Source organism: Pongo pygmaeus, chromosome 6 (genome assembly GCF_028885625.2).
Source record: "Pongo pygmaeus isolate AG05252 chromosome 6, NHGRI_mPonPyg2-v2.0_pri, whole genome shotgun sequence".
In the NCBI taxonomy this organism is placed as follows: domain Eukaryota; kingdom Metazoa; phylum Chordata; class Mammalia; order Primates; family Hominidae; genus Pongo; species Pongo pygmaeus.
In genome coordinates, this window is record NC_072379.2 from 106580279 (window position 1) to 106605922 (window position 25644).

The following is a 25644-nucleotide window of genomic DNA, read 5'->3' on the forward strand; positions in this document are numbered from 1 at the left end:
AGTGTCATACTAAATGTTAATGTTTTTGCAACAGAATTATCGCAATCACCTCATAGTGGCAAATTTTGGCAAGAAATAACCATTCATTTCTTATTAAAAATATGAAAAAGAGGCTGAGCACAGTGGCTCACGCCTGTAATCCCAGCACTTTGGGAGGCAGAGGCAGGTGGATCACTTGAGGTCAGGAGTTCGAGACCAGCCTGACTAACATGGTGAAGCCCCGTCTCTACTAAAAATACAAAAGTAGCCGGGTGTGGTGGTACATGCCTGTAATCCCAGCTACTTGGGGGGCTGAGGCAGGAGAACTGCTTGAATCCGGGAGGCAGAGGCTGCAGTGAGCCAAGATCGTGCCACTGCACTCCATCCTGGGCAACAAGAGTGAAACTTCATTCTCAAAAAAAAAAAAAAAAAAAAATTACTAAAAGAATTTCTAAGATTGGGCTGGGCGTGGTAGCTCATGTCTGTAATCCCAGCACTTTGGGAGGCCGAGGCGGGCGGATCATGAGGTCAGGAGTTCAAGACCAGCCTGGCCAATATGGTGAAACCCTGTCTCTACTAAAAATACAAAATTAGCCGGGCATGGTGGCACATGCCTGTAATCCTAGCTACTCGGGAGGCTGAGGCAGAAGAATCGCTTGAACCCGGGAGGTGGAGCTTGCAGTGAGCTGAGATCGTGCCACTGCACTCCAGCCTGGGAGACAGAGCAAGACTCCGTCTCAAAAAAAAAAGAATTTCTAAGATTCATCAGTTGTAATGGCTCCCTATTTCTCATAAAGTTCACACTCCCTAGCAAGGAGTCAATGTCCTTTGCGTCTAATCTGCTTTTCTACTTTCCTTTCCTTTCCTTCTCTCACTACCCCAAACTCGAGGCAAATCTACATAGCACTTGCTGAGCAAATCCTGACCCACTGTCCCACCGCCAGGGCCTTGCTCTCAGACTGTTTCCCTCTGGCCACGAATGGCCTTTCTTCCATCTCCTCCCAATGACATCCCTCCTCTCCTTCCTGGCCCAAGTCAAGTGCAGTCCCAGTCCTAGGTTTCTTTTTTATTCCGGCTAAAATTAATCTTACCCTCCTCCAGGCTAACAAAGATTGTCCGAACTTCTGTTGTAGTCGTTAGCACATTCTGTCATATACTGTAAGTTATTTGCAAGTATATCTTTCTCCCCTGGAAGACTGGAAGCTCCTGGAGGGCAGTCACTGTGCTATCTTTACAATTTCCCATAAGGCTTAAAGTAGGGTAGTTTCTTACAAACAGAAGATAGTTGAATTTATTTATCCACTTATTTTTTCATTCAGTAAACATTTGTAGAGCAATTACTATATGCCAAGCATCTGCATTTATAAAACTTTCAGGTTCCCACTATCTGCCAGGGCAACAAGATTATCCCAATTCCCAGAACAGAAGGGAACAGGCCAGGCGTGGTAGCCACGCCTGTAATCCCAGCACTTTGGGAGGCCAAGGTGGGGAGGATCACTTGAGGTTAGGAGTTCGAGACCAGCCTGGCCAACATGGTAAAACCTGTCTCTACCAAAAATACAAAAATTAGCCAGGTGTGGCGGCATGTGCCTATAGTTCCAGCTACTCAGGAGGCTGAGGCAGAAGAATTGCTTAAACCCAGGAGACGGAGGGTGCAGTGAGCCAAGATTGCACCACTGCACTCCAGCCTGGGCAATACAGCGAGACTCAGTATTTAAAAAACAAAAAACAGAGGGGAACAGGAGAACACCACTATTCTGTCCTATGTCCTACGATGTAGGTATTATTCCTCTTTCCAATTACAAATGAGAAATTCACAGCTCTGGCCACACATGCCAAGAAGGAGCAGGCAGGGATTCACACCCCATGTACCCAACCCCATAGATGTTGCTTTTCTCACTGGAGCTAGGACCCGAAGAATGAGTTGTTTTCTCATAAACCAGTGTGATAACTTGTACCTATTCTTTTTCTCGAGACAGGGTCTCACCCTGTCACCCAGGCTGGAGTACAGTGGCATGATCTCGGCTCACTGCAACCTTCGCCTGCAGGGTTCAAACGATTCTCCTGCCTCGGCCTCCCAAGTAGCTGGGACTACAGGCGTGTGCCACCATGCCTAGCTAATTTTTGTATTTTTAGTAGAGCCGGGGTTTCACCGTATTGGCCAGGCTGGTCTTGAACTCCTGACCTCAAGTGATCCGCCCGCCTTGGCCTCCCAAAGTGCTGGGATTACAGGTGTGAGCCACCACACCTGGCCCCAACTTGTAGCCATTCTGCATGTCTCAGTTCAATCATCACCCCTGTTTTACCTTCTGCGCCTACATAAGTAAGTTCATCTTTCTCCCACTGTATTCACCTGAATAAGTATTCAACCACAAAACATGTGCCCAAAGGACTTTTGGATCTAGATGAACTCAGAACTATCCATGTATATGAACAGATGCCCTCTGCAAAGGAAAAAATAGGATCATAAACATTAATAAAGATGATTTTGAGTATTCTCAGGTGTCACATAACATAAAGGTAACATCCTTATATGCTGATGAGCATCAGTTTAATTACCAGATTGTGTGGTCAATGAAGGGACAAGCGGTTGGTGACAAGGAGTAGTTGACAATTTATTTAGTGAAACCTTCCCCACCACTCTCAATACCAGGTGTCACAGTCACAGTGCCCACCTTCTTGCTCCAGCAGGAAGAGCAGGCCGCTGGGGAGTGGGCAAGCGGATAAAGGCTCAGATGCACAGCCCAGCATCCCTCCTAGTTGCATTCTGACTCCCACGCCCACCCTAGCTCCTTGGCCTCCCGCTTTGGTGGCAGAGACAGTGAGACTTTCATGGCTACCTGCCCACATGGGAAATCTATCCTTGGCACCTTTTCCTATCCTGAGAGGGTGTAGATAAGGTTCCCAACTCCAACTGAAAGCTATTCAAAAGTGATTTTTAATCTGAGAAGCAATAACTAAATTATGGGTTTTCTGTGAGCCAATGTGTACTTTAAGCCATGTGAAATCTGTCATTTCCAGGCAGCTGCTTAAGAAGAAACAAAGGGACTTTGTACAGAGGCATTCCCTAGTTCTGGAGTCATTTTACATCTCTCAAAGAAAAATGATGAGAAAATCCACATTTAAGAAGGCATTACACATTTCTTAAGGAACTGTAAAACTGTTCCCACAAATTTTGCAAAACTTTGAAAACCAAAGAGAACACACTTCCTTTCCAGTTACCAAAGTCCAAAGTCAGTATTAAAACATAAACACAAGGGACCAGGGATTTACTCTCCAGATGTTTTATTGCGGTTTGGAAGAGGGTCAACACTGCCTTACTCTATGGGGAAATAAAAAGATACCTAATTAAAAGTTCACAGTTGAATTACCTTAGAATAGAGGCTCTTTCTACTTATTGTCATGAAGATAGAGTATTTGTTAAATGCCGTTATTCATGCTCGTTTTAAAAACTGCTCAATTACCCCAATTTATGGCAACAATAATATTTAAGTTCCCATTTAGGTCAACTCACATCTGACATCCACTTTGAAAGGGGACATTACACAGTGCTCTCATGTGTCATTTGTGAGAAAGTTATGGATTTCTTACCTTGAAAGTCATTATGAGATGAGTAAAATGGAATTCTGCTTCCAAATCCAGTTGGATAGTTACATTTTCCACACCTACAGGAGATTAAAAAAAAAAAATAAATAAATGAAACTGTAAATAGAAACATCTGTGAATAGTTGAGACTATTTTTTAAAATTACTTTTATGTTCCCCATAGAAATTATCCCTGCATTCTACCTTAAGCTGAAGCTGAAACTAAATAATAATCCCATGGGCTTATTTAGGTGGTAAAGCACAAGTCGAATGATTCTTTCGTTTTCCACAAATCATTCTGGAGTTCAACAGATTGAATCTGCTCACTGGAACAAGACATCTGGCAGAGTGCCTCTAGCTGCTGTCAAGAAAGACATCCTTTGCCTAGCCAGAAGTGAAACATCTTCCCAACCCTCTAAGCCAAGCTGCTCTCAAAGGAAAAAAGGGAGGGGCACTTCCTGTGCACAGTAGGAGGTCAGCTTGCAGTCTGATGCACAAGGACAAAATCCTCCTCCAGTAGAAACACAAATATTCCTTTTTCTCTATGCAGCAGCAAAGAAAATAAATAAGAGTCTACCACATATGTTAGTTATACTACAACTTAGAAAAACCTATCCCTGATGGGGAAACCTTTGGATGCATTTCCACAATGAAAAACAATGCCAAAGAAAAAAAGAATCCGTCAAATAAACCGGCTCAGAACAAATACTAACATCTTCTCTTTCAGGGGAAAGCCTGAACAAACAAATGAGCCTTTGCACCCTTGCCCTGAGGGTCAGTCAGTCTCACTTAAACACGTTAAAAAGGCCACTGGAATTCCAGAGATGGAAAGCACCTCCTCCCCAGTCCCTAGAGCTCTCAAGCCTGCCTGTTCAGCAAGGGAGATTTTCCACGCTTCTTGTGTTTGAGAGAGCTTTTGGGGTCCATCTTGAGAGCAAAAGAAGTCTTAAATGCAGAAAGACAGGAATGTGTCAGAATGAATCATGTCACAGACTGGTGTATTTTCAGGAAATCAGGAGGACCTTTTGAAATAAACTCTCTTGCTGGAAAATTGCCAAGTCAACTGGGGGGGCGGGGGGCACAGAAAGTGGTCACTGGAACGGATATGAGTTAGCTGGAATGTTAAAAGAAAAACATTATAATCACACTAACTAATCTTACCTAACTTATCAAAAAGAGCCATATTACAGAACTACACTGGGCATTTATTTTTGAGTGAAATGTTAGGCAACTGTACATCTCTCCTATTCCAGGCTTTTAAAAACCTACCATATTTGTTCAAAATTAAGAGATAACAAAATAATGTAAAGTGCAAAGCAAGACTAGTGCCATTTCTGTAACCTAAGAACATATGCTGCAATGTGTGCACCAAAAGCACATTCCATTTAGATTTATAACCTGATAAAGCATTACAGGCTTTTTTTTATATGGGAAGAAAAATCCACAGAGAAAAGAAACAAGGTCATTCTTCTATAGTGTATTTGATTTCTGTCAGACGTAGGAATAGATCATCACGATGGGTAAAAATGGTCGTACATTTCAAGCCCATTTCTGTGCCTGGACACTGATAATTTAACCCCGCCATGTATAAGCACAACTTGTGCAAAACACACAGAAAATAGATAAAATCACATTCATAAAGTCTTCAACTGTGATCAGACAACAGAGAGATGATAGGGTATAGTAACAATCAGTCTGACTTTCTAAAGACTAAGTTCCATCAGTCTAATCTCATCTAATCTCTTGTGACAGAGTGACAGAGAACTCAAGCCCCTCTACTGGAAAATCTCTTCTTTCTGGCATCTGGTCTCTTTTGTCCCAGAGATTCAAAGTTGTAGAAGTTGATTAACTCGACATAACTAAGAAAAACCTTCCTCTAGAACTACAGCACATGATAAACTGTTTCACTGTCTGCTGACTAAAATGGGGACAGTCTCGATCCTAATGTTGAGGCATCTTCTTCAAACTGTCTTTCACTAGAAGAATGTGGGAGAGCAGGAAATGCTCCTAGTCTTTGTTCATAATAAGCTTGCTGCTGTTTCAGAAGTCCTCGGGGTGCACTGCAGATTTACAGAAACTTCTCTTTCACACTCAAGTATCAACCAAAATATGCCCCCGTAAGAATGAACATGGCTCTAAATGATAAATGCTTTCTGATGACCCAATGAAGTCTGTAACCAATGAATTGCCAAGGCCAACCAATGAACAAACCAACTCTCCTTAGAAACCAATAGTCTAGAAAATATTGCAATTTAACAGTTGATGGCTGGGCGTGGTGGTTCACACCTGTAATCCCAGCACTTTGGGAGGCCAAGGCGGGTGCATCACAAGGTCAGGAGATAGAGACCACCCTGGCTAACACCGTGAAACCCCATCTCTACTAAAAATACAAAAAATTAGCTGGGTGTGGTGACATGTGCCTGTAATCCCAGCTACTCAGGAGGCTGAGGCAGGAGAATCACTTGAACCCAGGAGGTGGAGGTTGCAGTAAGCTGAGATTGCACCATTGCATTCCAGCCTAGGTGACAGAGAGAGACTCTGCCTCAAAAATAAATAAACAAACAGTCAATGACAAAGAAATCTATTAAGGGTGTTTGTCTTTACAGAATGATAGATGGCTGCAACGGCATCCAAAGCCTGCCCAGGTGTACGGCATAGAATAAAGAAATCTAGTAGTCTCCAGGCTTTTTAACGGCCAGGGTTAGGTTCACTTCTTTGAGGATACTTATTATTTTTTAAAGATCTAACAGTACATTGTTAATTAACAAACACAATAACTCTACTTTTATTCCCCAAATTTCAGCATTCGAGTTTGAAATAAATGTGAAACTCATCTGGGCTTCATGTCACAGCAACAGTAAAATCATATTTGATGAATGTATTAAACCAAATCCCAAATAGCAAAGACAGGAAAAAGGGTGTAATTCATGCAATCACTGGAGGAACCATTTGACTTGGGGTCATATCCATGTTGACAGAGTCTTTGAAAAAATTACATCTTGCTGCTTATTCATAGTGTTATTATTACTATCAAGAAATTTTCTGTAGATGAAGGAAGGCGGTGGGGGAAGGAGTAGGGGCTATGATTCTGCCCCTTCCTTTGGGATTGATCAAAACGAAAGATGTTACATTTTGTGGAAGAATAAGGGCCTGAGATAGTACCCATACCCTCCCCAGACAGCCCCCGTCACACAAGTATTCTCTCCAAAAGCCCCTCAGAATGAGGACTATGAAATGCTCCTTTGGTCTAGCATGAAAGGCTGCTTTCTTATAGGAAATACATGCTTCAGGAAGAAGGATAAGATTTTACCAACAGAAGTTAGTGCTCCAAGCAGTCAATCTGTCAGAGGCCATAATTACAGGACAGAGAAGTGAATCATAATTACAAACACCCAGGAACCTGTAAGCTCCACCCAAGTTATCAATCACACTCAATGGAACTTGTCCCCACACCAACCACATACCATTTTCAGATTGCCACCAAATCTTAAGGCGGTTTGGAGCAAATGTAGTGACCACATTTTCAATGAGATGGCTGTCAGGATTCAGGGTCTCATGATAAGGATCTTGGGAATTGCATATGAAGCATTTTTTGTCCTCCTGCAAACAAAGTTGAGTTCATCAGTCTAGAAAGCAATCTCATTAAAAACATTTTTAATTAAAAAAACCCTATGAAGCCCACAATACAAAAATCAACCTATTAGCTTCAAGAAAAATAATTGTGTGAAAATTGCTTAGGTGATTTGTATCACATCTTTCACTTTTAACTTGCTGAGTCTAAAATACTCTTGAAAATAATTTCCTCCTTCCTTGCAAATTCAAGGTCTAAAGTAAAAGAGGGCATTGTTTCTACAAGCTATTAATTTAACCAAAATCAAATTTCTAGGTTTAAACCTTAATCTCAATAAACAGCTAGAGAAGCTTACTCTACAGTAAAATGCAGAGGAGATATTAGAGAATTTTTGCTGACATAAAGCAAACTAAAAATGAAAGAAAAAAATACAATTCGCTTGGCCTGATTTCCTAAAACCTAAATGAAGCAGAAACCAAGTATTAGGCAGAAGTATTTAGAGAAGCTTTGGGAACCACAGAACAAGATTTCTTCATTTCCACCCTGTCCGAGCAGTGAATCAATGGTGGTAGCATGCAGGCTAACCTGCAAATTGCTCAGAATATCTGGGAAAGGGAGGACCAGGCCATGTTGGGACCACTATAATCTGGGGCCAGTTCAAAGAACCCCAACATGGGCATGAACTAGGATGAAGATAGACTAAGTTTTAGGTTAGCTTTGAATTTCTCTCACTTTCTCCTAAAATGGGAGCCAGAGCCACCTGGGCAGTTGGGTTAGGAGAGTTATCTACTTTCTGTGCATTCCATCAAGGCAAATCATAAACAACAGAGCTTAATAGTTCTCTTTCCACATGGAGCTTTGCTCTGTACCTACATTTTCTGAAATGCAGACTATTCTTAAGTCTGAAAATGAGGCTAAGACTGAAATATATAGAGACCCACATGTATGTTACAAACAGCATTTAAGGGTAATATTCTTATAAGGACACAATTAACTGTACTTTTACATTGTATTTCACATCATATTTATTTAGTTATTACCTTCTTCTCAAAAGGATTTGGAGACTGGCAAGATGTAGTGTCTAAAAAACAGAGACCCAAAGCCAGGGATGCATTAGGAGCCGATAAAACAAGCTTCCTGTCTCAATCTTGATGCCCACTAGATGTTTGAGAAAAGTACATGCCCAGTCCCCTTCTTTAGGCCCTGCTATCTGTGAAAAGCACTTCACAAATGCATGGCTAATCATATATACCAGAGAGCCTGGCTCCAGTTGCTTTTTTTTTTTTTTTTTTTTAAAGGGAAACTACTAAGACTGCATCCTCTTCCTCTTCCAAAGGAAGAGAAGAACCTAGGAGCAATACCAACAGCCAGCTTCACACTCAGGAGAGACCGCTGCACCTCTTTCTTGTGGTTTCTGATGGTCTCTACACATTTAGAGAAACTTCTCTAGTAACGAACTATAGAAATCATCACTGAGAGGACAGTCTTTCCAGTTGCTTTTAATACAAACAGTCTGATTCTCATTTTGGTCAAAGCTGATTTTAGAATCTGGTGATTCATTTACAGGATGTCCTGGCCTCTCAAGTAAGTGTTAGCATAATATTGTAGGTAAAATTTAAATGCTAATATTAGAAAAGTAACATCAACTGCCTTCAATAACTTGTAGTCAAGGAAACTAGTACTGGAGAACAATCACCAGAACTCAAAAATAAAAAAAAATAAAAAAATAAAAGTTTAAAAAAGTTTAATTACAGCCTCCCTTCTAATCAGGAGGAAGCAGTCTAGACATCTCTGTATAAACCTGGAAGCAAATGAACAGAATCCACTTTACCACATTCCTTTGGTCTAATTTATCAGGTCTCCAGAATGGGCTTTCTGCTTTGTAAAAGTGACTCCGTTTTAAGGGATCTGCTGTGCAAACCACACACAATACTCTATCCTCCTTCTGAAGGGCAATTGTACAGGTGGGTGGGCTGACCACGTTCTGAGCAATTAGCTTGGAACTTGCCCCGAATGTGAAACTGATACTTTCTGCTTTTGTTAGAGGCCAGAAATATCAGCCTTTTTTTATTTAAAAAAATTTTTTGAGACAGGGTCTCCCTTTGTTGATCAAGCTGGAATGCAGTGGACTGATTATCGCTTACTGCAGCCTCGACCTACTGGGCTCAAGTGATCCTCCCACCTCAGCCTCCCAGACAGCTGGGACCACAGGTGTGGACCACCAGGCCCAACTAAGTTTTAAAAATTTTTTGTAGAGACTGAGTCTATGTTGTCCATGCTGGTCTTGAACACTTGAGCTCCAGTGATCCTTCCACCTCAGCCTCCCTAAGTGCTGGGATTACAGGCGTGAGCCATTTTGCTCCTGGCCAGCCTCCTTTTTAAAAATGAAGGAAAAGTATTCTGATTCTGGATATTTTACACTTTGTGTCTTCTTTTAAAATTACTTTTGACTTTGTGTAAATATGACCACTGAAATCTAAAATTTGGGCCCTCTTTTAGAAACAGGTAACACCCTGAAATTTCACTGTGGTCTTCCTGTATCAGGGTACCATCGCAACCAGGGCATTTCGTAAAAGCAAGCATCTGATCCTGATACCTAGTTGGGAACAGCACCAAATGAGGAGAGGAAAACGGGTTCGTTCAGTGATTGGAATCACCTTGCAAGACGCCTGTCAGTGCTGGAATCCTCTTTACTCAAGTGACGATGCGGTGGAGGGGGGTGGGGAAACCCAAAGGTTTTAAAAAGAGGATAAATCACCTTTAATGCACACTTCCAAAACTAAAGATTTAAAACACACACACACAATCAGGCCTTTGGAGGCCCTGGGTCAGGGCAGCCAGGGCTGTCGGCAGTACTGCCTTTTCATACTCACCGCGCCGGCAGGAAATGTGTGGCGGATGCAACTGTGCAAACTGAGATGGGGCGAAAGGGTGAGCTACCAGCCTAATCCCGGGACTCCCCGGCTGGCTGCGCTTCCTATCTGGATTGCTGGAAGGATGCGGAGTCCCCAGGGCCTGCCTCTTAGGTCTGGACGGGAGGAGGCGCTAGCAGAGCCTCGAACCCCGCTCTCAGCCCTTACCTGCAAGTGGCTGACGATACAGTAGGGTTCGGGCTTGTGCAGCCCGCACGTCGAGGTCACCGAAAGCTTCTGTGCTCGGCCGATGAGAAGGTCGCCCGTGGCGGGATAGCAGCTGCCTTCAGCGCAGCCGTAGCTGAACTCGGGTTCCTGAGCGCGCACTCGGGCTCGGCACAGGGCTGCGGGAAGGACAGGCAACAGGGTTCCGACACAAGCAGGGAGTGGAGCCCGAACAAAACGAACAAGCGGGGGCGGGGGAGTGGGTGCGGAGAGAGGACAGTCCATTCGGAAGAAAGCAAAATGCACAGAAGAGACAATGGAGAGATGAGCGCAGGAGAGGCTGGGAAGGCAGGAACTCCGAAAGGAGAAGGATACGGAAAGAAACCCACACACGTCATCAGGTCTGTCCAGCAGCGAGAGCCTCCCTCCCGGGAAACCCACCGACGCTCGCGCCCACCCTGATCAGCCCTGGGGAGCAGCTCCCGCAACAAAGCGTGGATGTGTAGGCCCTCCACTTCGACGTGTCCCGAGCCCGGCGCAGGGAGACTGACCCCCCCAAGCGCCACACACCCACGCATGTGAACCCGCGTGCACGCGGCAGCCCGCGCATCCTCGGTGAGTGTGCGCGTGGAAATCTGTTAGCTCGGGGCGCGAGAGTGCGTGTGCGTGCACGCGCGAGGGTCACCGGCGCTTCGCTGGGGATGAGGCGCCGGGGCCCGTGGTGGACGCCGCTTTCCGGAGCTAGGGGAACCCATGGACAGTCCCTGGGGCTCTAGAGTGGTTTCAAGGCTTCGCCATTCCAGGGAAGCGCCAGGTCCTGCTGTTTCTGGTGCCATCCGGAGACAAACAGAGATGGTTAATTAAAGCCACATGGCCCCCATCTGTTCCCAGAATGAAGCCTCCGCTCAGCTCAGGCACTTTCCTGGGCAATGGATTTTTGGAAAGCCCTCCTCAGTCAGCACCGCCAACCCCAGGGAACCTGTCTTCTGCGGTGGGGAAACCCAGGGTGAACCGGCCGAGGGTGCAAAACCCTGAGCGGGGGCCGCGGGAGGCCGCAGGAGCCGGGGCTTGGGCGCAGAGCCCGGGAGATGCGGGTCCGCGGCGCTCCGCGTGCACCGTCTCCAGCCACCACCGAAGCAAGGGCGGTGGCGTTTAATCCCAGGGGCGTCATTTCCATCCAGTCCCTCTCCCAAGCCCCCAGGATCCCACGAAGGTGAGCAAGCAGCTTTTGGGTTTTCCTTCCCCATGCCCAAGTCCATCCGCCTCCCCGCACCGTTTCCACGGAATTACCTAAGAAACTGAAAGCTAACACCTGGAGAAGTCCCATGCTGGCTCCCTGCAGCCACGGGGACGCGGCAGAGGAGTGGAGAAGACGCCCGCCGACCGCCTGCCCTTTCTTCCCGTCTTCCTTTCTGGAGAGGTGGAAAGGAGGGGAAAAAAGGCAAATGTTCAAAGAGAGTAGAGGCGCCCTTCCATTTCCTGTCGCTCCCACGGAAGCGGGGGGTGGACTGGAAAGGGGGAAAAATCGCGCAGCCACTTTGTTCTCCTCACCCGGCGACGCGAGCGCTCGCCCCGCTCCTGGAGCCCCCGAGCCCAAAGAAGGGAATTAGAAAGTTTAGCCTTGGGAGGAACAGAGGGAGGCGCCTCTGCTCATGCGCATACGGAGAGCCGGGGCTGAAGGGGCGGGCGGCCGCAACTCTGAGAGGACCGGGTGAGGTCCCGGTCCCAACCCCCGGGGCGCCTCTTTTGTTTGAAAGCCGTATCTGCGATCGCTGCGGGGCTGGGGCGCTTCCCGGTCCCAGGGCGGGTCCGCCCCGGGGTGCGCGTCCCAGAACGGCGCGCGGCGGGGCCGTCCAGCGAGGGGGGCGGATGCGTGGGGGCGTCTCCGAGGTGGGTGTTCAGGTCGCCCAGCCAGGGGGACTGCGGGACCTACCGCGGACTCGCGCATTTACGTTCGCAAGAACTGAATCAACAAACGTGCCCACGGCTAAAACTCTTGTGCCCTGAGCTCGGGGAAGGCAGGTTAACCCTTTAGAAACAGGGTCTACCTGTCTGTTGTGTTTGTTCTTTAGAAAGTGACACTTCCTCTCCGCCCCTAGTATCCAAGAGCTTGGGATGGGCGCGACATCTACAGTGTCTTCCTAGGACGGAGGGGAAGCTCTGTGCGCCCTGCAATTCTTTGCGCACACATTTATTCAGGACCTATCTGTAATCGCTGTTACCCAGGTGGTCACGGCATTGAATTGAACGTCTAGTTCTGTTTTTAAAAAATCTACTTCCAACATGGTGAAACCCCGTCTGCACTAAAAATACAAAAATTAGCTGGGCGTGGTGGCGGGCGCCTGTAATCTCAGCTACTCGGGAGGCTGAGGCACGAAAATCGCTTGAACCTGGGAGAAGGAGGTTGCCGTGAGCCGGGATCGTGCCATTGCACTCCAGCCTGCGCGACAAGAGCAAAAAACTACGTCTCAAAAAAAAAAAAAAAAAATCTTCCTACCTATATCCAGATGATGGCGTTAGCTCAGGTAATTCCTCAAATGACACTATTATTGTTACTGACTCCCTTTCCCATCTCGCCGTGGAAGAGTTGACACAGCCAGGAAGTGGAAATCTCTCATGAGAGGTACTTCCCCACAACGCTCATCTCGACGATTCTCCATGGCGTGCAAATGGTGAGGTGGGGAAAGGGCCTCTAATGAAGGGTCTCTGACAACACAGTGTAACCTGCCTGGTGAAATTAGGGGTACATAGAAGCTCACCACCTGCTAGGGGTTGGAGAGGGAAAAGAGATTGGTGACGGGACCCCACCACCCATTCTGCTACCCTTAGCAATGGACAGAGTCAAAGCTTGGAGTCCTGCTCTGGGCAAATGTGGCTGGAATTCAGGGAGTATCGTTAGTTGTCAGTCCAGTCAGGAGACTTGGCTTGTTTTCCAGTCATTTCCGGGAGAAGAGTTTAAGCGGCTAGCTGGTCAGTTTTTAACTTAGCTGTAACGAAATAAGGCCCAGAGAAGTTTAATCATTAGACCACAGAGTCAGCTGCTTTACGAGTTCGTAAGCCTGCACGAGTCTGAGGCAGGCGGGAGTCTGGGGGTCTAGGTGAGTGAGGCATTAATTATTCATCAAATCAGCACTTGCCCTGCTACAGCCTAGGGAGGTTTTGCCTCTGCTGAGGCTTAGGATCCTCTGCGCCGGCTGGGTAGCCTGAGAGCGCTGAGAAAGTCCTTGCTGTTGGGAGGTTGTAGAATTGCAATGGAGGGTCTTCAGGGCTTAATTAAAAGAAAAATATTAAACGGCAAATGTCTTTTCTTCCTGTTGAGCTTTTAATACCCTGGGCCAGAGTTTCGTATTTTCATGTGCACACACTGCAAGCATCTTTCAGCTCCTTTTCTTTCTTGAGCCTAGCCTCTGCTCTCACAGCAGCTGAGCCCTCCTTGCTACCTGTCCCTGGTCAGCATCCTCTCCCCTTGCAAAAGGTCATTTACCTTCAGCAGTGTTCAGAAGCCTGCCTGCTCTCCTGATCACCTCACTTGCAGTAGTAAATTGAACACTACTGAGAAAATTCGGTTTTTAAAAATTTGCCTGTATATGTGCAGGGGGAGGAGTGTGTGTAACACTCACCTTCTGACCACTTCATCTATGAATTTGTCTACCTCCCTTCCCACCTTTATCTTTTGTGCTTCTCTCCTAGAAGTGTGCCCTCCTCTCATCTACTAAGTTCAGTGCTCTCATATACTTGCTCAGCCCTCCTCCCGTTTTAAGTAAAAACAACACAAACCCTGCATTGCATGGAATCAAAGCTTGAGCTCTGGAGATTTGCTCATGGAATCAAAGATTGAGCTAAGGAGAAAAGAGTTTCAAGAGGGAGATCTGAAGCATAAGCCACAGAGATCAACTAAGATCACAGTGGGAAAATGTCCATTGCATTCAGCAATTAGAAAGCCAAGGGTGGCCAGGCACGGTGGCTCATGCCTGTAAGGGGTGTGAGGTGGGTGGATCACAAGGTCAGGAGCTCAAGACCAGTCTGTCCAATATGGTGAAACCCGTCTCTACTAAAAATACAAAAATTAGGCGTGGTGGCAGGCACCTGTAATCCCAGCTACTTGGGAGGCTGAGGCAGGAGAATTGCTTGAAACTGGGAGGCGGAGATTGCAGTGAGCCAAGATTGCGCCATTGCACTCCAGCCTGGCCAAAAAGAGCTAGACTTCGTCTCCAAAAAAAAAAAAAAGTCAAGGTCAGTTACCAAGAACAGTGGTGGAGATGGCAGCCACACTGCCATGGAATGGAGGAGGAACTTGGGGAAAGCAGAGCATAAGAGCAAACTATACTTTCAAGAACCTGAGCTATGAAGCCAAAGGAAGGATTGAGCAAATCCCAGGGTTTGCTCAATCAAAGCTTGAGCTTTGTTCCATACTCCTGCTCTAGGCAATGTGGCTGGAATGAAGGATAAAGACTCTATACTCCCTCTCCTTCCTTTGGAGAATCACCAAACGGTGCCCACGGCTAAAACTCGCCTGCCGTGCACTCGGGGAAGGTGGGTTAACCCTTTAGAAACAGGGTCCACCTGTCATGTTTGTTCTTTAGAAAGTGACACTTCCTCTCTGCCCCTAGTATCCAAGAGCTTGGGATGGTCATGGCATCTACAGTGTCTTCCTAGGAAGGAGGGGAAGCTCTGCGCGCCCTGCAGTTCTTTGCGCACACATTTATTCTTGGTAAGTGCCCTTGACTTTCTAATCTGAATGCAGTGGACGTTTTCCCACTGATCTTATTTGATCTCTTTGTGGCTTATGCGTCAGATGATCACACCCTCCTTCTTGAGACTCCTTTCTCCTTAGCTTCCAGGACATAATTCCAGAATTTTCCCACAAGACTTTGACCCCTCCTCACCCATTTATCTTGCCCTTCTCTGATCCCTTAAACATTGGTGCTACCAGAGGTTCTGTCTCTCTTTTCTGCTCCCTTTACTCATCCATATCCAGGGGTGCACCACTTGGACTCTCCTCAACCTCTAATTCCCGTATCTCTAGCTTGTACCTCACTTGGAATTTACATACCATTTCTAACAGGCCATTGAATATCTCTACTTCGATGACCCATAGGTAAATGAAATTCATCTGTGGCAAAACTGAAATCTCTCCACCCACCTCTCCTACAACAAAATGTGTTCTTTCTTCTGTTTCCCATTTCAATTATTGGCACCATAATCCACCCTTTAGCTCAAGACGGAGATCTGGGAACAGGACTGGCTGCATGATTAGCAGGGCACATATGTGGAGCCCCTCTATTATTCTTAATGTAAAGACAGTGAAAGAGCATTAAACCTAGCATGGGACTCTCCTGAGTGGGGTAGGGGGCGCTGTGCAATTGCACAAATCACACGCCCATGAAGCCAGCCTAGGCTGGGAATCTTGGACACCTCCCGCTCCTTCATTCCCTCCCCTCCCCATCACCAGGTCCTGTCATTTCTACTTTCCTAGCAACTAGCCAGCATGTCCCCTTGCTCCAACCTCATTGCCCTCCCTTAGAGTTCAGTCTGAATGCCTGCCAGACCCCCCTGACAGGTGTTCCTACTTCCAGACTCTTCCTTTCTTCAGTCTAATCCTTCCTAATACCCGCAGAAGGATTTTTTCAGAGTCAAAACCTTGATCACGTCATTCCCTTATTCAAAAGCCTTCAATGGCTGCCCTCTGCTCCTTCCCTGTGCATGACATACTTCATTCCTTCATGAATTTCCTTTCACTACGTGGGTCCTCCTTGACCTTGTCAACTTAGTGAACTGCACACCTTTGAAGACTCCTCTTAAACATGACTTTCTGCATGAGCCTCTCTCTCCTCCTCCTTGTAAAAGCCTGTTACAGCATATATAACATAATGCTGTAACTATTTGTTTATGCCCTTATCTCCCCCAATAGACAGCGAGACAAGGACAAGTATTGTGTAACATTTGTTTTTGCATTAATGTTGTCTTGCATAAAATGAGGCACATTACAGGTGCTTAATAAGTGTTTCTCGAATGAAAGTAAATGAAGACTAGTCTCCATGTTTTAAAAACTTCCTTAAATCTTAAATATCCACTTTTTTCTACCTTAATATGAATTTCTAGCCAAAGAGAAAAAGAAATACCACCACTTGACTTAATTTTAGGAATACTTCCAAGTTTCATTCACAAATTCTTCTCGTCTATTATATTTCATACAATTTCCTCTGACTTCTGAAGATGTTACAAGTTGAGGAGGAATGAATCTCTTCTGTTAGTAAGCCCGTCCAGGGCTTTGCTGTGGCTGTCAACACAACCCTCTCTTGTCTGTCATTTGTACTAACCTGGCACTACCTGCTTTAGCGTAAAGCAGTCTTTACCAGAGAATTCTGCAGCAGTTTAAATGGCAGATGGGATTGCAAATTGTTGGCTGTTCTGTCTCAAAGAATGTGTGACAGTTATCTCCCTGTAGCATTTACTATTTTCGTTTGAAAACAAAACAAGAACTGTTTTCAAGGTCACCTTCACTTTCACACAGTCTTAGAACACCACGTGTGTGTCTCCTTTGAAATCCTGATTGACAGTAGAACAACAAGGATGCTACATTCTAGACTTTAATCTTTGGGTCCTGAAATGTGGCTATTTTTATAACATTGTTCTCATGAAAAATACTAGATTTTTCTGTTTTAAAAATTAGATTTAAGTGCATTTTGTGAGATTCAGAATTGATCTAGAAAAGTAAATTCAATGACCAGTAAGATTCAGGTCAAATTTCATGCTATACTTTATATATATATATATATCTTTTATAATACATAGAACAGTAATTTGTAGTTTTGTTTTAGTGTCCTTCTTCCCAGAAGCAGAGACTGTCTTTCATTAGACTTTGGATTCCCGTCAGGTGGCAGTTTCTAGTATATTATAGACACATGATATCTGCTTGTTGGATAAATAAAATTGAGTAACCTTCTTTATAATTGTTAAGGGAACACACAGGGGATGTTATTGCTATCCTCTGTAATAGGAAAACTATCAGGGCCTGAAACTAGGCAGGGAGTCACAACATTTTAAGCCTCGAACCATATAATGCTAACAGTAGTTTGGGCTTGCGTTAACATTCATCCTCCCTTCATCTGGTAACATTAGCTGGATTTTCCTTGAGGGACTAGTCCTCTCCCATTTTCAGCTTACTTGATTTGGATAGGGCTAATCCCCCCAATGAACTCCAGGCTATTCAGTGCATTTCCATCTTCCTCTTTCTAGTGAGTGGTTCAGGGATGGATATGAAACTCATTTATTCTAGTTAAGGTGACTCTGGGATTTTTATTGGAATTCCTGGGAAAAAACAAACAAAAAACACCTCTTTTTCCCCCTGGACTTGGGAGTTATGTGAATGTCAGCCTGGAACTGGTGGAGGCTGCTTGAGACTGGAGCCAACACAAAGGAAAGAAGAACTGAGGGAACCAGAGGGTGGGTCCTTAAAGAACACTTTGGAGTATCTTGATCCAGCTATACCTGAAGCCAGTACACTTTACCTTAGCCAATACATTTTTCTAGACATGTAGCACGAGAGAGACCTAAACTTGTTGTTTTTAGCCTGAAATTTAGGAGGCTTTTAAAAAACTGCAGCATATTGACTGATGCAGGCAGGACTTTATCAACACTGTCTTAAAAATGGTCATTTGTTGGCCAGGCGCGGTGACTCACGCCTGTAATCCCAGCACTTTGGGAGGCTGAGGCAGGCAGATCACCTGGGCTCAGGAGTTCAGGACCACCCTGGGCAACATGGTGAAATCCTGTCTCTACTAAAATACAAAAAATTAGCTGGGCATGGTGGCATGCGCCTGTAGTCCCAGCTACTCGGAAGGCTGAGGCATGAGGGGAATCACCTGAGCCCCGGAGGTGGAGACTGCAGTGAGCTGAGATCACACCACTGCACTTCAGCTTAGGCTAGAGTGAAACTCCATCTCAATAAAATAAAATAAAATAAAGTAAAATAAAATAAAATAAATGGTCATTTGTCTATTCTTAAATATCTCAAAAGAGATCACAAATGAGAACACTCAAATCTCTATTTGAAGACAGTCACTAAAACAGGTGCAAGAAAGCCTCATTCAAACTCTTTACAGGCTTTCTGCAAGGCTGCATACCCATTGCATTTCACCTCCCAAGAAGGTGGCAGGATCCAATGGAAGAAAGGGTGCCGCTTTATTTCTACCCATCTATGCCCATAAATTCCAAACCTTATTTAAAAAGTTTGAATCTATATTTAACAGGAATGCCTAAATGTGGCAAGTTTTTCTCAGTTCACTCTTGTATATGAATTTTGGCACCTGGTTGCTAACCTGGCACCTTAAAAATGAGTAGGAGGGAGATTAATGTCTGAGTTAGTGCTAGAGGACCAGAGGAAATCTCTTTTAAAGAAAGTTTTATCAGATCTATAACAGGAGTAACTTAAATGTAGTCAAGTAAATACCTTAAGACTTGAATACGAGTCATGAACCCAGGCTTTATTTTTCTGGCACATTAACTTTTACATCCGTTCATGAGTAAATCACCATGTTTACTGAAAAACACTGATGTCAAATTGAGTAGACAGCTAACACTTAGTGGGAGATACTTATTCCATATCAGAAAAACTTTTCCTAATTAAAACTCAGTTCATCTCTTACAGGAATCCACCTGAAATTGTATTTTAAAGATTATTTTGAAGTTTTTATTACAGCTGACAGTACTTTCCCCAGCTTTTAAAGATGCTGAAATTCAGTAAAATCTGCAGGAAAAAAAAGACTGTCTTCCAAATATTTCAATTTTTTAGTCTTCCTTTACTCTGCTTTTTATCTAGACTCTGTCTTTCTCTCTTTGAAAGGTCAAGTTCTGCTTTCAGTGAGTCCCTGAAATCCCCACCACACCTCCCTGTGAGTTCCTAATCCTGTGCCTGGCACATAGTCAGTACTCAGGAAATGCTTTCTTTCACCTATATTTTGAAGCCAGTAAGGTTCAGGCAATATCTTTGTATGAGAGGATCAGAGTGATAGGTTCGTAGCAATAGAGTAGACTATCTCATAGTTCTGGGTTGTTAATTGTTACCTAGGGTGATCTAGGAAATAATTCAATGAGCAAGTTAAACACTCTACTACTATTCATGGCTTGGACAGAAAGTGAATCCTAATTTTCAATCCAGTATTTTTACCCTGGGAAGATGGGTAAGATGGATCTTTGCTATAAGCACATTTCAGAAGTGATAAAAATGCTAGTAAAAGCTATCTCCTCTCTCAAATAGAAGTGGTCTTGCGTCTCTCTCCAACCATAATGCCCTTGGCCTTCTACATTAATTAACTCTACAGTTGCAGTTCCTCTAAAAGAAAAAGCCTGTTCTTCTGGAAAGAGAGCATTTATTTCATCATAGCTGCTGTGCTTGTTGCTACTAAGGCTGCTAATCAGATTTATGAAGGCCAGCCCACCCAGAGCTGAGTGCTGCGTTTTTATCACATCAGAAACAAGTCGGCACTCAGTCTCACTCCAGGATTAGGTTCTATTTCAAATATTGGGCTGTTTGCCAGGCAAAGAGGTTGTAGGATGTGTTTGTTCTCTGCAGCATGGCTAATGAAATGCCAGTGTTAGCCTCCAGTCTAGTAAGGATCTGGGACTAAATGATTTCTCAGTGATCCTATTTGGAAATCATGAACTATGGGGCTGACAATCCAGTCATCTATCCAGTGGAGTTTTTAATCCCATTGGTGATAGACACCATTATTTGGTTGACCTTTGACTTTGGGAGCTCCACCCATCTTCCTACTTAGTACCTTTTAAAAGCCTTATCAGCGACATAACTCTCATTCTTTTTTTTTTTTTTTTTTTTTTGAGATGAAGTCTCACTCTTGTCCCCTAGGCTAGAGTGCAATGGCGCGATGTTGGCTCACTGCAACCTCCACCTCCCAGGTTCAAGCGATTCTCCTGCCTCAGCCTCCCAAATAGCTGGGATTACAGGTGCCTGCCACCATGCCTGGCTAATTTTTATATTTTTAGTAGAGACAGGGTTTCACCATGTTGGCCAGGCTAGTCTCGAACTCCTGACCTCAGGTGATCGGCCTCCCTCAGCCTCCCAAAGTGCTGGGATTACAGGCGTGAGCCACTGCACTCGGCCCACTCTCATTCTTTAGCAAGCAATTCTTGAGACCTATTATGGGCCAAGCACTGCTGTATACTAATCATTGTCCACATCTTAAATGTATATGCTATTGGTAAAACAAGGGTTGAGAAACATAATTTCTAATTTTCTATTTCTATAAACAAAATATAAACATATATTTATATAAACACATATGAATAAAGTTCTAGAAGGAGGCATAGCAAATAACGTAATTTCTAATTTTCTATTTCTATAAACAAAATATAAACATATTTATACAAACACATATGAATAAAGTTCTAGAAGGAAGCATAGCAAATTTTAACATAATTTCTAATTTTCTATTTCTATAAACAAAATATAAACATAATTTATATAAATACATATGAATAAAGTTCTAGAAGGAGGCATAGCAAATGATAACAGGAGGTACTTTATGGGATACATGGATTGTATTTGGGATGGGGGTTAAAGGGGACTCTTGCCTTACCTGTATTTTTTTAAACAAGGAGAATGTATTAGTCTATAACTGGTAATAATTAAACACATAAAAATTCTAACAAAAAATCTGTGTTGAAATATAAATGTTTGTTATACCTTGAAGAAAGTAGACTATAAATGTTGATTAAGTCTGGGTTGTTTCTTCGAAATACAAATGTAAAGGTCTATAGAATTAAAACTCACTGTTTATTCAGTCACTAATGAATTTACTGAATGAGAAGGCAAGCTCTTAAATTGGGATCATAGTGACTGACATCACATCTGTGTGCTTCAGCTTCCTTATCTGTGAAACAAGTACAAAGTTCACATGCCTTAGTCAGCATATAGGCTCTTAGTCAGCAATCTGGCCCTTATATAATCTCTCTTTTGTCTCCACATTCTCAGTTTATCAGCCTCCCCTCCCACCTTCAATACACTCACCATTTGCAAAAACCAAACCCAATTTTTTGGCTCCTACAGCTCCTTCTACCTGGAATGCCTTCTCCTTCTCTGCCTACCCAGTGTTTATGGATGTTCAAAGCCCAGCTCTGATGGCACTTCACATGTGGAGCCCTTTCAGCCTCACTGCCCAGGCACAATATTTGGACACATGCTTATTGGAGAGGATCTTTCTAGATTATTCTAGAACAGATGTGCCATGAGGCCAGGCACCCCACCTCTCACACTCACTGCTGTGTCCCCAGCACTAGCACATCTCAGAGCACATTGTAGGTGTGTGAAGAGTATTCATCAAGTAAGTGGTTAGTGTATGAATATAATTTTCTTATGTGCCAAATTGCAAGTGCCTTGAGAGCGTCTTAGTTTTCTTAGCACTAAACACAGAGCTGGCACCTGGCAGGTGCTCAGATATTTGTCAAGCACATTTAGGAATGATGGAATAAATGCCTGGGACTATGCCTCTTGTGCTTCCTGGGGGGAAATCATTCACAGATAATTCTCTAGTCACAGTGAGCTGCAGCCAATATGCATTCGTACTTTAAAGAGCATATCACATGTTTCACTTTATTTGGTGGGAAATACAGAAAAGTGGGCAGTTTGCTATGATTTAGATGCATGAAGTATTAATACATAAAGTATTAATTCCTTGTAAATGTGTTCAGTGACTGCTCTCTACTGTAATACGGAAAGTATCATCCCCACGATGGCTTTAGAGGCTCAAAGTGGCGATCATATAATGGTAAGTCAAAGTCTGCAAGTCTTAGTCATCTCATCGTAATGAGGCTCATGAGGACACTAGCATAAATTATAATCGGGAAGGTAAAATTGCCCCATTCTGGAGGGCAGTCTGAAATATGTACTAACATTTAAAACAGACGTAACTTTGATTTTGATTGGGAAAACTTGCCAAATTATGCACAGAAAGATGTTTACAATATTGTTTCCAGCAGAAAAAGTGGAAATAATCCAAATGACCATCAATAGGAGACTAGATAAAATTACTATGCTGGACCCATGCAACAGAGTACCAAACAGTTACTTACAAAGATGGTACCTATTTCTGTGATTTAAAAGGGTGTGTGTGGTTGTAGGCAGGGAGCTGTAGGGGGAGTAGGTTCCAATGACAAAAAAGTATGTACATCATGTATATATAATTTTTGAGGAATTAAAAAGGGCCACCCAGAAATTATTTATATAGCTCAAAATATTAAATGATAGCTGTTTCTTTTATGATTTTTCTCTATAATGAACATGTATAGCCCTTGTTCTAATACAATATTCCAGAATTATAGGCAACCAAGCTCTGTGTAAAATAAAATTTAAGATAGTTTCCTGTGGGTGTATTTTCAGTAGTGATCTTTTATGTTGGGCAATGTTAACATCCCCAAGAAAAGAGTGTCTTCTGGCCAGCTAAAACTGGGAAAAATAAATCAGGCTTGCTGATATTCTGTAAAATATGCAGGTACTTTCTAGAAACTAGACTTCATTTGAGTTGAGTAGGAAGTGTTATGGTCTGTTTGGGTTTGGATGCAATGTTACAGTAGCCATGATTAATTTTTGTTAGCTACTTCCTGTGCTCATATGTTCCAATCAAAACATGTTTAGTCGTGTTGAGAAAGTTTTTTTTTCCTTACAGAGAAATGTTTACACAAATGTTTAAATCTTTCAAATTGTCTACATATTATTCATCTCCCCAAAGTGGGTTAAAAGAAAATTGAGTTTAAGGAGAAAATTTAGTATAGACATTTCTATTTATTTGCTGTATAGAATATATGATTGCTGTATAGGAATGTATGATTGCTGTATAGAATGTATGATGGCAGTCTGAAGGACTGAAGACTAGAACTGGGTTTTTTTTTCTTTTTTGAGACAGGGTCTTGTTCTGTCACTAAGGCTGGAGTGCAGTAGTGTGATCTCAGCTCACTATAACCTTTGCCTCCCAGGCTGAACTGATCGTCTTACCTCAGCCTCCAGAGTAGCTGGGACCACTGGTGTGAGCCACCACACCTGGCTAATTGTCATGTTTTGTAAAGACAGGGTTTCTCTATGTTGGCCAGGCCTGACCTCAAGCAATCTGCTAGTCTTGGCCTCCCAAAGTGTCAGGATTACAGATGTGAGCCACTGCGCCCCGCCTAGAACTGAGATTTTAAAAAGGAAAAATTCTCATTTAAGACATCCTATCAGTCATATCTAAATAGGTTGGCTTCTTTACATTGATCTGTAAAAAATGTTAGATTTCTTGTTTCCAAGTAAAAGTAATTGTTCTCTTAATCCTGAATACTTAATCTTTTCCATTCATATTTTGCCTTCCCTAGATGAGTCACAATGCAGTGTGTCTAACACAAAGCTAAACCTGAATGTCATAAAGATCCCAGTGTTTATCTTTAGATATGGAATGTTTATACAGCTTTCCCAAGCTTTGAGCTTCTTCCCATGGTACGAATCTTAGGAATTCTCAAACAGTGGTTTGGTTGTTAAATATTCAGGCTCTATTTAACTTTCATTTCTAATCCTTTCTAGAAAGTTCGCAGTGAGGTGCTACTTTTAATTGGCTCAATAAACTAAGATTCAAGAGAAAACTTTGACTCAAGTTGGATATTCACTTTAACAGAGGTAGTAATCTGGATTTCCGTTTGGGTTATGACAAATTCCTAGAAATTAGTTGTATATCATATACAACTAGTGTTTGCAACCAAGTAGTTATTCTAATAGGTTATTTTTTGCTTTCCTATATAATCAAATAAATTGTTTTGAATAAATACATTTGGTAACATCAAGCTTAACACCTGAAATTTAGCCTACTTTGTTATTTCTTTATGTAGTCCTATTTTTAAAAACAGCATGGGAAGTTTTGAAGACTCTTTTTTTTTTTTTTTTTTTTTACTTAAGACTCTTAAAACAATCCTATTGAATGTGTTTAATAGCTACAACTGTATGTTTGCTTAGTTGGCTAATCTCAAAAGACATGCTAGTCCCCCCAGATTATACAGTTTTGTTCAATAACATTTCAAAGATAAAGTATTTCTATTTGGTTCGCTTTGTCCTTTGTTTTCTTTCAAGCAGAATTACTTCCTGTGAAATGTTTCACATGTCTCAAATATTTGACTTATAGCTTAGGTCGTTTATGTAAAGAAATCAGTTATTCATTTTAAGAAAATGATTCACTATTTGATGGTCCATTTAATAGAGCCTAAGACCAGTTAAAAGAGAAGTTGTCTTGGGAGAGGGTGCAACAGAATGAGGATAGTCGCAGGGCACATTTCCCATCACACCTGCCTTGCCATTTCTTCCAACTAACAGAGTGGCCCTGGCTAAGTTAGCCTTAGTATTCTTCAGAAAATGAGGGGGTAGGATGAGGGAATTTTTCAAATCTCCTGCATTTTGGAATTTTTTTTTTTTTTTGAGATGGAGTCTCGCTCTGTTGCTCAGGCTGGAGTGGAGTGCCGCGATCTCAGCTTACTGCGACCTCCGTCTCCCAGGTTCAAATGATTTCTGTGTCTCAGCCTCCCAGGTAGCTGGGACTACAGGCATATGCCATCACACTTGGCTAATTTTTCTATTTTTAGTAGAGATGGGGTTTCACCATATCGGCCAGGTTGGTCTCAAACTCCTGGCCTCAAGTGATCCGCCTGCTGCAGCCTCCCAAAGTGCTAGGACTACAGGCATGAACCACTGAGCCCGACCTATTTTGGAATTTCTTAAACCTCTCTCCTGAATGAGAGGCAACATCAGTGAAAAAAATCATATGTGAGAGCTGATACCTGCATCTAGTGTCTCTAAAAATTAACCCAGCTGTGTTAGTAGTTTTCTGACAGTCATTTTATATCTTTCCTCATCAGAGGTAATATCTTCAGCTAGTAGATTTTAAGGTTTTTTTCACTGTGAATGTTTTATAGACTAAATATTTCAAAGTCTTCACTGTAAGGAAATAACAGTACTAAAGATTAGATTTTAGTTCTTGGTGCCATGTTGGGATGACTGGAGAGAGCTTTGAAATATAGCACACTTAATCTGTTGCCACCTAGTGAATGTAAGATAAAGTGCAGCCAACCTCCTGCCTCCTAGTTTTGGTGTTTGCCATCAAAGTGAACTGTGGTTGTGTGTGGAACTATGTCAGATGCTGCTATGAATCTTAGACACTTAACTGTGAGTCACAGAGTTTATGAATATGAAGAAAACACTATCTCTGCTCAAAAACTGCACATTCTGATTAAATATGTGTAATACATGTTGTGGCAAGCTTGCTTTGTATCACTGAAAGCTTGTTCAGCTGGCAGGCTGAATCAGAGGCAGGTTGTTAGGGAGGGGGAAGCCTTCTAGAGTGGCCACTTTTAACATGTAATGAGTAAAGATAAAGATTATATGTAGGTTCAAGTTCTTCAGAAG

At 43.2% G+C, this 25644-nt stretch overlaps 1 protein-coding gene and 1 pseudogene across 3 annotated transcripts in view; both read right to left on the reverse strand.

Moving 5' to 3' along the window:
• LAMB1 (laminin subunit beta 1) overlaps positions 1-25644 on the reverse strand; it is a 93262-nt gene that overhangs the window by 67101 nt on the left and 517 nt on the right. The window contains exons 1-5 of one of the 3 annotated variants that reach the window (XM_063667714.1): positions 12709-12726; positions 11502-11623; positions 10215-10390; positions 7028-7163; positions 3571-3644 (exon numbers count right to left, since the gene is read on the reverse strand). In XM_063667714.1, the coding sequence (XP_063523784.1) occupies positions 3571-3644; positions 7028-7163; positions 10215-10390; positions 11502-11538 (423 nt within the window). In that variant the 5' untranslated portion in view covers positions 11539-11623; positions 12709-12726. Of the gene's footprint in view, positions 1-3570; positions 3645-7027; positions 7164-10214; positions 10391-11501; positions 11624-11762; positions 12044-12708; positions 12727-25644 lie in introns of those variants that run through there. The other 2 variants (XM_054494252.2, XM_063667713.1) reach the window with 2 other exon arrangements.
• LOC129041895 (small nucleolar RNA U3) lies at positions 8437-8622 on the reverse strand (annotated as a pseudogene).